The sequence below is a fragment of the Talpa occidentalis genome, unplaced genomic scaffold (genome assembly GCF_014898055.3).
Source record: "Talpa occidentalis isolate TD23 unplaced genomic scaffold, MPIMG_talOcc4v2.1 talOcc4.7, whole genome shotgun sequence".
NCBI lineage: Eukaryota > Metazoa > Chordata > Mammalia > Eulipotyphla > Talpidae > Talpa > Talpa occidentalis.
Genome location: NW_023605083.1, coordinates 58,021,657 through 58,034,191, shown reverse-complemented (window position 1 = coordinate 58,034,191; position 12,535 = coordinate 58,021,657). Strand labels below are relative to the sequence as shown.

At 38.9% G+C, this 12,535-nt stretch overlaps 1 protein-coding gene across 2 annotated transcripts in view; it reads left to right on the top strand.

The window, feature by feature from the left end:
• The window catches only part of ABCA1 (ATP binding cassette subfamily A member 1), a 117,059-nt gene that overhangs the window by 17,907 nt on the left and 86,617 nt on the right, over positions 1–12,535 (top strand). For both annotated transcript variants that reach the window (XM_054689633.1, XM_037495374.2), the window contains exons 2-3: positions 2,703–2,863; positions 11,422–11,515. In XM_054689633.1, coding sequence (XP_054545608.1) covers positions 2,798–2,863; positions 11,422–11,515 — 160 coding nt within the window. In that variant the 5' untranslated portion in view covers positions 2,703–2,797. The remainder of the gene's footprint in view (positions 1–2,702; positions 2,864–11,421; positions 11,516–12,535) is intronic.

Here is a 12,535-nt window from a genome sequence, read left to right as displayed (position 1 = left end):
TAGTACATAGTACTGCCTTCTTTTTGGTTTTGGTTTGTTTGTTCACTTCCTTGGAAAACTGATGTAGAAATGTCCCTTTGGCTTCAGTTACCTGAGCAGAGGGGTTTGGGCATTGCCAAACTCTCCACTTTGGACAAAATTGCTCCCATCATTGATTATTCTGCTCTGAAGTGAGAGGAGGGAATTATTCAGGGGGCCAGAGCCAAGCCAAGGTGGGTGGGGAAATTGGGACAGGAAGCCTGCCTGCATCTAGCATAAGCCAGAGCAGAAAGAACCTTATACTGTTGCTCTGAGCTACTTGCTGACCTTCTCTGCTTATCTCCTGGAAGGCTCCTGGGGTCAGAACCTATGTTTGGAGACCTAAAAACTTTATAGCAAGGAAAATACTCTCCAAAAACAAACAAACAAACAAAAAAACCAACAAAAAAACTACTCCTGGCCTTTCTCTTCTCTGGACCATTTTATTGAGGTTTGTCTTCTTTTTTCTCTGACATTATCCACTCAGGTTTTTGGGATCCTCTGATCTAGTTGGCTCTGGGGTCTCTCTAGTTGGCTCTTAATAACACTAGCCTATTAAGATTTGATCCTTCCTATATTTCCCCTCCTTTCTTTCTGGAAATCATTATGGATTTGCTGTAAATAATGGAATAGAAAAACTGTTTGGACAGGATATAGCCATTGAATACTAGAAGGTACTGATAGAATAGAAAGTAAGGAGAAAAGAACTCATTTCTTTGGCACTTACAATGTGCCATGTACTGTGTGGCTATAAATATATTTATTTACATTATCTCATTTAATATTTAAAGTATCATGTAAAGTAGGCATTTTATAATGAGAAATCCATGCTCAGAGAGCATAAAGCTCGGCCAACGACATATCGTTGGGAAATGGGCTAATTCATGTCTGGGTTCTTCCTATTAGGTTAATTTCCCCTGTTTAATTACAAAGTTGTGTTCCATGCTCCTGATTGTTACCTTGGGGATCTGAGAAGATTCATGTGACTTCTAAATCAACTAAGTGATTTCTAGAGAGCAACTTTTGCATGAAAAAAAAAATCTAGCTAATTATTTATTTCAGCATTTGTAGAATGCAAACCCTATCCTATGCCACTTACAAAACAATTTGGGATTACAAACGTCTCACAGTGGCATCTGGCTCTCAGTGCTTGAGGGCAGTGGACATCTTTAAACAACAAACTGCAAGCTAATTCAGTGCTGCTTTAACTTTCCTTTTTGGCATGAGAAACATGCCAAACTTCTGCCCCCTTCTAGAAGTTTGTTGAGCAATGATAAAGAAAAGAAATAGGTCCTAAGCCTTGAATATTTCAGAGGAATTTCTGATGTGTTAGATTGTTGATGAATGAATTCAAACACATACTATTGGGGTCATTCCTTCTTTTTAGACACCTCAAACTCCCTTCACTCTGTTTTATTTTTTTCTCTAGAAGTTTTTTCTTTTCTTTTTTTTAATCTCTAGAAGTTTTAAATCAAATCCTATAGGGTGGGGGACAAAAGGACAAAATCCTCCTAGAGGTTGACCTGTGCATTGAGATCTGATTTGGACACCTAGGTTTTTAGTTGAGTGCTTGGTTGTGTATCCACAAGTGGCCACTGCTTTCTAAGCTCCTTTTTGTTTGTTTGTTTGTTTGTTTGTATCTCATGCTGTACTAGATGCCACAGTGATTTACTGACCCATTTTAGAAGTAAAGCCGGTTTCTGATTTCTGCTGGGGTTTCATGACTGTGTAGTGGCAGTAGAGCCTTGCTTCAACCTGGCATCTGCTCTTCTCCTACTTTTCATTTTCTGCCCCTTCCCCAACAACTCTTTAGAATTTTCCAGTGTTACATAAAATGAGGTTGTTGAGTGGGCGGTTGGGACACATAGAATGTTGAATCCCTTGTTGATAAGAATGTCCTTTCTTCCGGCATGATAAAACAGTGACAAGGACTAGCCAGCGCCTTGTGCAGGTGCAGGCAACAAGATCAGCACTGGGCATATGTCTGGACATTGGGAACTTGTCAGTTTGACAGGTGTGTTCTCTACCTGCCTTGGCTGACTTGTTTCCCCTCAGGATATTGTTTTCTTTCCACAGATACACAGCACTGCAGTTGTCCTCATCACCTGGGAGCCAGGTGTCGGTGGCATTTCCTTGGTGTTTACTCACAGTCAGTTAAAACATGCTGTGTTTTTTCAGACTTGGAAACGATTGATGGTGCCATTTATCATTGAAAGGACTCAACTTGTTGGTCAGATGAAAATGTAGTCTGAGGTGAATTTCAGAAAACAGCATAAGTCAATCCAGGTTCCGAGGCAAAATTTATAAATGCTGCTGACATTCTTAGACCAGGCAGGTCTCTGGATTCCAGTATGCCATTTGCAACCACAGTGTTTTGACCACCTAAGATAGCTCACTTAAGTCTGTTTGCATAAGTGCATTTTTGATTCCCAGATGTTCTTACCAATGGAGCTAAAATGATTAGGACTCTAAGGAATAACTCCCAGCCTGCCTCCAGTCAATCTCCAGGATCCCTGTTTACTGAAAAACTCCATGGCTGGAAGTTGGGGACTTAGGACCCAAGAGGATCAATCGTGACGCAGACTTGGGTGTTGAGGTTTCAGGTGAGGGGGCTGGAGCAACAGCCCTCACTGGGTATGACTTTGTAGCTCTAACTGACAGTGCTCTTCTGCTTTATCTTTCAGTTAATGACCAGCCACAGCGTCTGTGCTGTGAGCTCCAGCTCTTGCCTCCACGGCTGAGCCACACGCCGGTTGCTGTGCATACCAGCTGAGGTAACATGGCTTGTTGGCCTCAGTTGAGGTTGTTGCTATGGAAGAACCTCACTTTCAGAAGACGACAAACAGTAAGCTTGGGTTTCTCTTGGCTTTCTCTCATGGTTTTGAATTGGGATTGGAGGAGGGAGGAAAGGAAGTCTTGGTTTCCTCAAAGTGATTGGACAAATCTGACCCTGGTAGACACAGGACTATGTGGTTCTGATATGTATGGCCACATAGAGGGGAGATTTGCAACCAGGCAGAAGTGTTAGCTTTGGTCTGTGCTTGTTCTCAGGAGTGTCCTAACCTCTGGCATCTGGCACAGAACTGTCCCTAGCCCTACTACTCTTAACTTTTGCTGCAGACCTGGGGGTCACCTGCCTTCTCCAGAAGCACCTAATGAGCCTCTTTTATGTCTGGGAGGGGAAATGACATAAGTCAGTGGTCTAGCTCTTGGATATGTCTGGACCCCTCAGTGTCAATAGAGACCACAAGCCTGGAGGAATATAACTGAAATTTGTTGCATTTCTGTGGAGCATTTACGCCATTGGCTTTCAGATGAGGCAATAATTCTTTGAGTAATCCTGAGAAGATCATATTTAATGTGTCTATGAGTGATGTTTTTCCAGAGAGGAAGGTGAGATCGATAAAACATGGTAGACTCCTTAAAGCTCAAATGTTACCTTTGCTTTTTTACCTGAATATAGATATCTTATCCCATCTCCTGGGCAACTCTCTGGAGTTCTAACTATGTTTCCTGCACTGTCCTGTTTCCTAACTTGACTGTCTTAATAAAGTTTAACACATCTGTAACCAAAATGATCATCCTTCTTAGAGTGATAAGGGACACTGGGGAGAATTCAAGTCAGTGTTTCTCAAACTACAGTAATACTTGGCCCTTCTTGTAAAAGAATAAAAATGTTAAGGTGTCCTTCCTTGTATTTATAAACTTTTTTATTTTAATGTTACTTAAATATGTACATATGTGAAAACTATAAAACTGCTTGTATTTAAAGGCTATTGTGTAATAATCATGTGATCACCACATAATTACAAATGAAATGCAAACAGAATTGCAAAATCAATACAATTCAAATTCATACTATTAATGTAGTAAGACAGCTGACTTTGCTTACCTAAAACTAAATTATAAGTAGTAAAGTGAATATGGTAGTGAAGGCTATAATGCTGATCCTTTGAGCTGAAACAGTCTTATATTACTTGTGTTAACAATTCAATTCTACAACCATTTTTCCAGTGACCTTCATCTCATCATTCATACATTGCATCTACATCTGTTCCTTTCTCATTAGTCTGCTACAATTTTATTGCTGCCAACACAACCACAAACACAAATATATAAACTTGGGTTTTGAACTCATGTTCCAGAACTAATTATGAAGTAGGCATTCAGAAAATCCAGATATGTTTATTTAAATTTGTTTAGATGACCATTGAAATGAAAACACAAGTGTTTAAAATTCTCGCAAGGAACTGACATGTAATCTTTCAAGAACACAAGAATATATATATATATATTCATAAGAATAGATATGTTCACATAAGAATATAATATTCTAAGATTCTCTATATAAGAACTTGTATTCAAAAATTTATGTCTGTCTATCAATCATCTATCTCTATTCTAATATGAGAAAAACTGATTGTTTAGATACAAGTAGGGACCTGAATCCCAAGGTCGCTAGTAAGAGAATAGGAACTAGAGTTACTAAAATAGAATCCTATCTATTTTAATAATAGTAGTAGTAAACCACAATACATAATATTATATAATATAATAAAAGCAAACACTTAGAATGAGTTTCCATGTGCTGTGCACTGAAATGCTATTAAGACCCACCTCATGAAGTACTGAAGTACAAGTATTTTTTTGAATTATAACTAGGGAACTTGAAGCACAGAGACAGGTTGAGGTATATGTCTTAGCTCCTGCATTGCTAGTCAGAAGCACATGTGGGGTTGAAATTCAGATAATCTGACTCTAGAGTTGGGGTTCTAAACCACTATGTGAAGTTGCTTTTCAGTATATCTTTGTGTATATCTTTCTATCTTGAGTCTCCAAATCTTAGTGTTTTTGAATTCTTCCGTGCCTCTCCCCCTTCCTCCCATGTCTTTTCTCAAATCCTGGCATTCCCAAGCCCTGTGTGTTCATTTTTTTCCTACAGTGTGGTCCAGGTCCTTGCCTCTTCTGCTGGTAACAGCTCACACCATGGGCAGTTCTCTGCTATGATGTGCCCTTTAGCTATTGAGTAGTACAGAGAATTCTATCCTTCTGACAAAAGAAAAGAGCTCTCAAGGGTAATCCAGCCTAACCATTCATTTTACAGATGAGAACATTGAGGCAAAAAGCAGGGAAGGGATTTCCCTAAGGTCAGCCAAGGAATCTGGAGCATAGGGTCCTGGAACAAGAGGTGGGGTTGGGACACCCAGACTGGGCTAGTCTCCACTAGTATTGAGCTTGTTCTTGCTCAATGTTGCTTATGGTTTTTTAAAAAAAAGTTGCAATTCAAGAGATAGGCAGGATTAGTCAAAGGCAATTTGTAGCCTTTGGCAGACTTCTTGTTGAAGGAGAAGATAGGGACTGAACATCTTGAGAGAAGAGCTTATCTAGATGATACATCATACCTGCTAGCTTTTCCTTATTGTCCCCTTCCTGATTTCTAAAAGACATGTACTTGCTCAACCAGAAAGAAAGTTTCCTCATTTAGTTTTAGGCTGAGCTAGAGGCCAAAGAAATGTGGTTTATTCTGCTTGCAGATGTTTGGATTGTAAGAGCTGGAAAGTTCTGGCCTGTCCCCTGTACAGTTGGTGCAACTGGGGTTTGGGAGAGGGAAGAGGGGTCCAGAGTGGCTCAGTTATGGAAGTAGCACCAGAACCAGCTTCCTGGCACAGGACTTTTACAGCAGGCTTTGCTTTAGCTGCACTTAAAGTTTAATGTCCTTGATTCTATCTGGCTTGAATTTCTAGGTTATGTTGTTTAATGGAATCTGTTAAGGGTTCTGGTGCCATGATGTTAGCATAATCAGAATCAACCCTGCCCATTAGTCAGGAAAGGGTTAGTAGCTGCAGGTTAGTGCTTGCCCAAAATGTATGGAAATTGATTGCATGCTTCCCTTCTTCTGATGTCCTGGAGTCTATCCATGTGTCCCCTGAGCTTGACACCATGGATATGCTTAATAACTATTTGCTGAATGTGTGGTGAAAGTATTAAATGGGCCATTAATTTGAAGAGCTCAAAGAGGCTCCCTTTCTCTAAGAACATCATGTACTGCTGCCGGGAAAAAAAGAGAAAAATATGTAAAAGCTGGGAGCTGAACCATATACCCCAGGTCCACTCTGTCGGAAGGCAGGTGGTTGCCCTTTTGCTCTGTATCCTTCTTGGCTGATAAATTCTGGGGACCCCATTGTGCAGACTCATGGGACCATTGATGAGGTTTAGGAACAGGAACAGGTTTCCGCTTTTCCTACTGGGCAAAGAATGCATTGAAACTGAGTTGCAAAAGTTGGGTGCAAAGCTCAGTTTGGGTTCAAAGGAGCAGTTAACTTGTGTGGGTGGTAGTCATTCAGCATAAACAGGGCTTAGGACAGGAAGGACGAGGGGCTTCAGAGTTCTTAGGTTCCTCATCTAGTTTTAGGCTGAGTAGAGGCCAAGGACCCATGGAACAGAGGGGACAGAGTATGATCATATGGCCTTTTTTTTTTGGCTTTTGGAATTAATTTTCTCATTATATCTGAGTAGCCCTGTAACTGGGAAATAGATAATTCTAATTTTCACTTAAATTAAGTGTCAGCATTTGGGCATTATTTATTGACAATAAGCTATCAAATAAATAAAAATGGAACTCCTTATTTAAGAACTATTAGTGAATTTTACAGGGTAGAGTGACACTCTGCATCCCTTCCCCACTTACAGTTTCACGTGATACATCTGATCATTATCTCATCCTAGTTCAATTCTAATTCCAGCTTGGTCATTCTATACTTCAAATGGCTTAGGGAAGCATTTCTTTCAAATTGTAATTTCCCCCTCCATAAATGAAGAAAGTTTGAAAAAATAGCATTTATTGTCTCATTTGGATAATATTTATTATCTATATGTGGGACAGCTTGTTGGGTCCACAGGGGTGAATCAGACAGATACGATCCTGTCCTCATTGAACTTACAGTTTAGTGGGGGAGTCAGATAAGAAACACATTATCACACAAATAAAAATACAATTACAGGCTGTGATAAGTGTTAGGAAGAAAAAAATAAACAAATGATAGCATCATTTTAGATACTACCAGGCAGTGGATAGGCACTTAATTTAGAGTGGAAGGTCATGACATTTAATCTGAGAGTCCTGAAGTTCAAGTGGCATTAGTCAGAGAAATCTGAGTTGAATGGTGACAGCCCATGGAAGAAACCATAATCATCACATGCATATATACCCTTTTATGCACTATTTTCTTTCATTTTACATTATTTGGTATGTATGTTCATATATCTCCAAATAATATTCCTATTTATAATAATGATTCATAATATATAGGCTTTATTTTGAAGTTTTAAAAATCCCTTTATACCCATTATCTTTTTAATTTTCACAGCAGTTCTGAGAGGTATGCATTACAATGTGTGTTTCAGAAAGTGAGGAAAGGATTTCAAAAGGAAGGGCTGGATCTTTTGTCCCCAGACCTACTATGGGATGATGCCATTGATTTTTCCCTATACCTTTATTGTAACTCATCAGCATGGTTTTGATTTCGTAAGCTCATACTCTATTTGCAACATTTAGGTTGTTTTCAGTGTTTTCTGGTATAACTATGTAATTACTTACATACATAGTTATATAGCTATGTAACAATAACTGTAACTACAAACTATAAAGATTTTATGCAGATAGCTGTATATATTTGTATTATTTCCTTAGGGTTAGGCTTACTGGGTCAAAGTGACCTTCGGAGTGTATGAGCAGATGTCCTCCCCAAGATCAAACTCATAACAAAAGCCAACACAAAGCTTTAGTCCTTACTGTTCTGGGAGGGCAGACCTGGTTTAGAAAATGGTTTTTCCCTCTAGCATTTGTTTGATTTGCTCTTTAAGATTTCACTTTAACTTTTCCAAACCTGAGTGAGGTATATAGGTTTAAAATTAATTTTTCTTCACCATTCATATTCTGTTATTCAGAAGCTTTTATTAAACAGTGATTCCTTTAGTTATTACTGGGACATTTATCAAAATCTGATCTGTATCAGGGGTTACTTCAGGGATGACTTTGGGCTTATCCATTTGGTCATTTGAATAATGTTTTTATTTTGATGTTGATTTAGCCCAGAGTGTGCTGTTACTTTGAACATTTTGAGGTTTGGGGAAGCTCATTGTCCCACACTTCCCTTTTTGCCTCTCAGAATATTCTTTGATGTTTTTATCTATTTCTTCTCCCCACTGAATTTACCTTATCAAGCGCCAAAAAGTATCCTGTCCCTATTTTAATGCTCTGGAGATGCTTACGTATGCATGGAGACATTTTTTGGTTGGTTGGGTCCTGGATGGGGATGGTTATTGTTGCTCGTATCTAGTGGGTAGAGGCCAGGGATGCAGTAAACATCCCACAGTTCATAGGAGGGCCCCACACAGCAATTATATGGCCTAAAATGTCCATAGTTTGCTGTTAAGAAGCTCTGCTCTGGCAGTGTTTGCCCAGATTATTTCCACGTTAGAGCTAAGGAATAATGAGCTGGAAAATGTAAAGCAATGCTTTGGTGCTCCCCAGGGCAGCTCAGCATAGCAATTCACTTAAATATCTGAATGATTATTTTAATAGCCAACATTAAAAGAAAGCTGCTCAATTTCTGACCCTGGTGAAAGCACTTTCGAAACCAGTATTCCAGTCCATCTGCCCTACCTCATGGGCTGGGGAGGTGTGAAGGTGGGTGGGCAGGTAGCAATGTAAGATTAAAGGCTTTTTGATAGGGTTTTATAGCTATAAAGCATCAGTCTTATTTCCTAGTTGTTTATAAGGGTCTGTGTGAAGGAAAAATGCTACCTTACAGGTGGGGGAGAAATCTGATTTTGGTGATGACAGCAGATGACATTCCTGGTAGAAGTCAAATTAGAGTTCTGGAGGGAGGCTATTAGGCAATGATACCTAGAATACCCTCCTAAATTTAGAAGGTGAATCCTATTTTCAGTGCCAGAAATAATTTTAGAGGCCCAGAATAAAAGGGTATACATTAAATTTTGTCTCTCATGGAGTTCTCTGGTTTGGGTGATAGGAACCTTGAAGGCAGTCTCTTCATTGTTTTGTAAATGTTAGTGTCTCAGCTTTTGCAAGGGCTTTGAATGGATCAAGAATTTAGATACTTGGGGTTGTTGGGAAGAGGATATAAGGAGGTTGGGGTATATCGTGGCAAAGAGCCAAGATCCACACGTTGGACAGGCTTTGAATTCTGGCTCTTCCATTAACTAACCTTTATTCTTGTGCAGTTTATTAACTCTGACTTTCAATTTCCTCATATTTAAAATGGGAATTATAATAATACTAATGGGTTTATTTGAAGAAAAATGAGTATATGTAAAACACTTAGAATACAGATCTATAGTAAACCCTATTTAAGTGTTAATCATTATTGTCAGTCTTTTTCTTATTTCTTTCCCTGATCTGCTTACATCCACTTACTTCAGTTGCTGAAAGTGATTTGTATGATTTTTTGGGTGTCCTTTGTTATCAGATGTGGGGGCTGCAGAGATGTCTAGGATTTCTTTGGTTCAGATCAGTGCCCAGAGGGAATAGTGAATGTTAGGCTCTTTTTAAGTGGTCATTTTAAAAGGTCATTGTCCCATATTTATCTCTGTGAGTGGCAACAAGATGGGTGTAAGAGCACAGAGGGATTTTAGTGCTTTTACCCAGGGTCTAGGTCATCACTGTCTGAAGCTTAGCTTCTTCATTCCTTACATGGTAGTAATATGACTTACCTTCCAGAGTTATTGTGAAATTTATGTTACAAGTGAGATCAGTAAAATCTCTGGCACACAGTAGGTGCTCAATATTGACTGTAACTATTGTAAATCTAAAGCTATTATAAATCTACAGGCCATGAGTTTATTTATCTCTTTGAAACACAGTGATGTTTAGGCCATGCTGCCTAGTTGGGGCCATATTCTACCTGGGTCACGTAGAATTTCATGTGGCCTCCAGAGCTGGACAGAACTGGCTATTAATCTCAATCCTGCCTCAGTCTAGCTGTGTGATTTACCCTTCCTTGAGTTTAGCTTTGTTGATAAAGGCTGGAAGTAGTAAGGTTGTTCCATCACAGGGTTGTTCTGATTAAATGAAATAATCCATACATAGTGTACCTACTACATATTAGACTCTACGGAAATGGTAGCTAATCTTTATCCTAAAAATGCAAATGGTATCTTCAGAGCTCCATGCTTATTGATTATTTATCTTCCCTTATATGTTTCATTTAATTTTGCTTTTTTTTTTCCTGAGTTCATTTCTGTATTCTGAATTCATTCATAGTCATGCTATTTTTAAAAGTTTTATTCCGTCTCTTATATTTGTAAGTAACTTAGATGTAAGTTTGGAATGCATACACTTTTGTTTTCTGCTTTTTTTCATTTAATATTACATGATTAATAGTGTCTGGATTGCATTGCATAATGTTGAGTAGATGTACCTTAATTTAATCATTTTTTTCTATTGCCATGCAATTAAGTTGTTTCCAATATTTTGCAATTACAGTGTTTGAGTGAATAACTTCATGTATATAGCTTTTTAAGATTTTACATTTAGTTCCATAGGATGAATTACATGGAATAGTATTTGGTCAAAGGGGATAAACATGTCATTTGAAAGTATGGGCAAATCGCTTTACCAAAGGATTCAACTGATTTATATTTATATTTCTTTATTATTTTACCAACTCCAGACCATTCTCTTATTCAGTTAACATTTCTTAAGCAGGGCCTCCCCTGTGGCGCAGCGGTTGAGCGCTGGGTTGCGAAGCTGCCCGCAGCCTCTGCAGCGCCGGTTCGATCCCCGGCTGCTCCCCGGCCACCGGAGGAGGGTCCCACATGGCGCGCAGACCTCTCCTGCCGCCCGCTGCTCCCTTCAGCAGTGTACTTCGGTCCTTCTGCCTGCTCTGCTCCCCGCTCTGGCTCTGGTGAATTCTCTCACCCTCCCGTGCTTCTGACTGTACCCAGTGCGTGTATAAACAAAACAAACAAACGAATAAATAAATAAATAAATAAAAACATGCCTCTATTAAAAAAAAAATTAAAAAAAAAACAAACAAACATTTCTTAAGCAGGCTTAGTAAGAAGAAAGTGACAGTGGGGGAGAAGTATGACTATAGATTGCTGGCACGTGCTGATAAGGGCCATAAATATACTGAGTATCTGGGGAACTCTAACAGGGAGTTCCAACTCAGCAGATACAACTCACCAGCAGCTGAATGGTGAAGGACTTTGTACTGCCCCCAGCTTTCTCCAGTCCTGGGTGCACACAGGTCATCAAATATGTGTGCATTTCCATTGTCACTTAAAAATTTTTTCTTTGGGTTTTCCAAAGCCTAGTAGCATTAGGCAGCCACTTTAACTTTTGCATTCATAGTGTGCTCTGTCTTATTTCCTATTCAGTGTCAGCTGTTGCTGGAAGTGGCCTGGCCTCTATTTATCTTCTTGATCCTGATCTCTGTCCGACTGAGCTACCCGCCCTATGAACAACATGAATGTAAGTATCTTGAATATCCTGTGTGAGACTTAAACATTGGCAAGCAAAAGCCAGGGAATAGGCTTGGGCTAAATTTGACCTTTTCCAAGACATCTTTAGGAAACACTGCAAATGGTGTGGAACAGAAAATCTAAGCTTCCAGTTTTTTTTTTTTTTTTTTTTTAAGAAACTGTGAACTTAGGAAACTATTATCGATTCTAGTGAATGGTGATAATAGTAATTATAACAATAGCCAACATCTGTTTCATACATTTTATATCATGAAAGTGAAACAACCATACTGATAATTCAGAAAGTGGTGATTAAAGAAATGCCCTTAGGCATGCCTTAACACCACTGTCATCTGGTCCCTGCCAGTCTTTTTCATTTCCATTATGTCTTTATTACACAAATCATGAAACATGTAATTTTAAGTAGCATTTGCGTAAGACTCAGATTAATGAATATTATTTCATTTGATTCATAACAACCATGTATAATAGACTTTATTACTGATTTTATAATAGACTTTATCTTTACTTTAATATTTTGTTAAGTAAATTGTGGCTCAGAGAAGTGCAGAGACTTGTTCAAGTTCACACATCTATAAAGTGACAGATGAAGTAAAGCTTAGGTCATCTGACCCCCAATAATATGTTTGGATAATAGCCTTTACAGTAAGCATCGAGGTAAAGTCAGGGCTAAAACACAAACTCTCGATGTCAGGCTAGCTGAATTTGATTCCTGGCTTCAATTTTTACTAGGTTTGTCACCTCAGGCAAGTGAATTATCTTTTTAGTACCTGAGTGTCATTGTCTCTATAAAAGGGGAATGGTAACACCTACCTTATATCCTTATCTTGAATGTGTGCTCATGCTCACTGGGTTACTCACTGTATGGACTGACATCGCAGCAGTGTCTCAGTTGAAAGAATCAAAGCTTACGTAGGAGGTTTAGTTATTGCTTTGCCCCAGTGACTTTTCCCACCTTTAAACATCTCCACTCACACCTGACCAGCCCCATAGATTTGCAGGATACTTT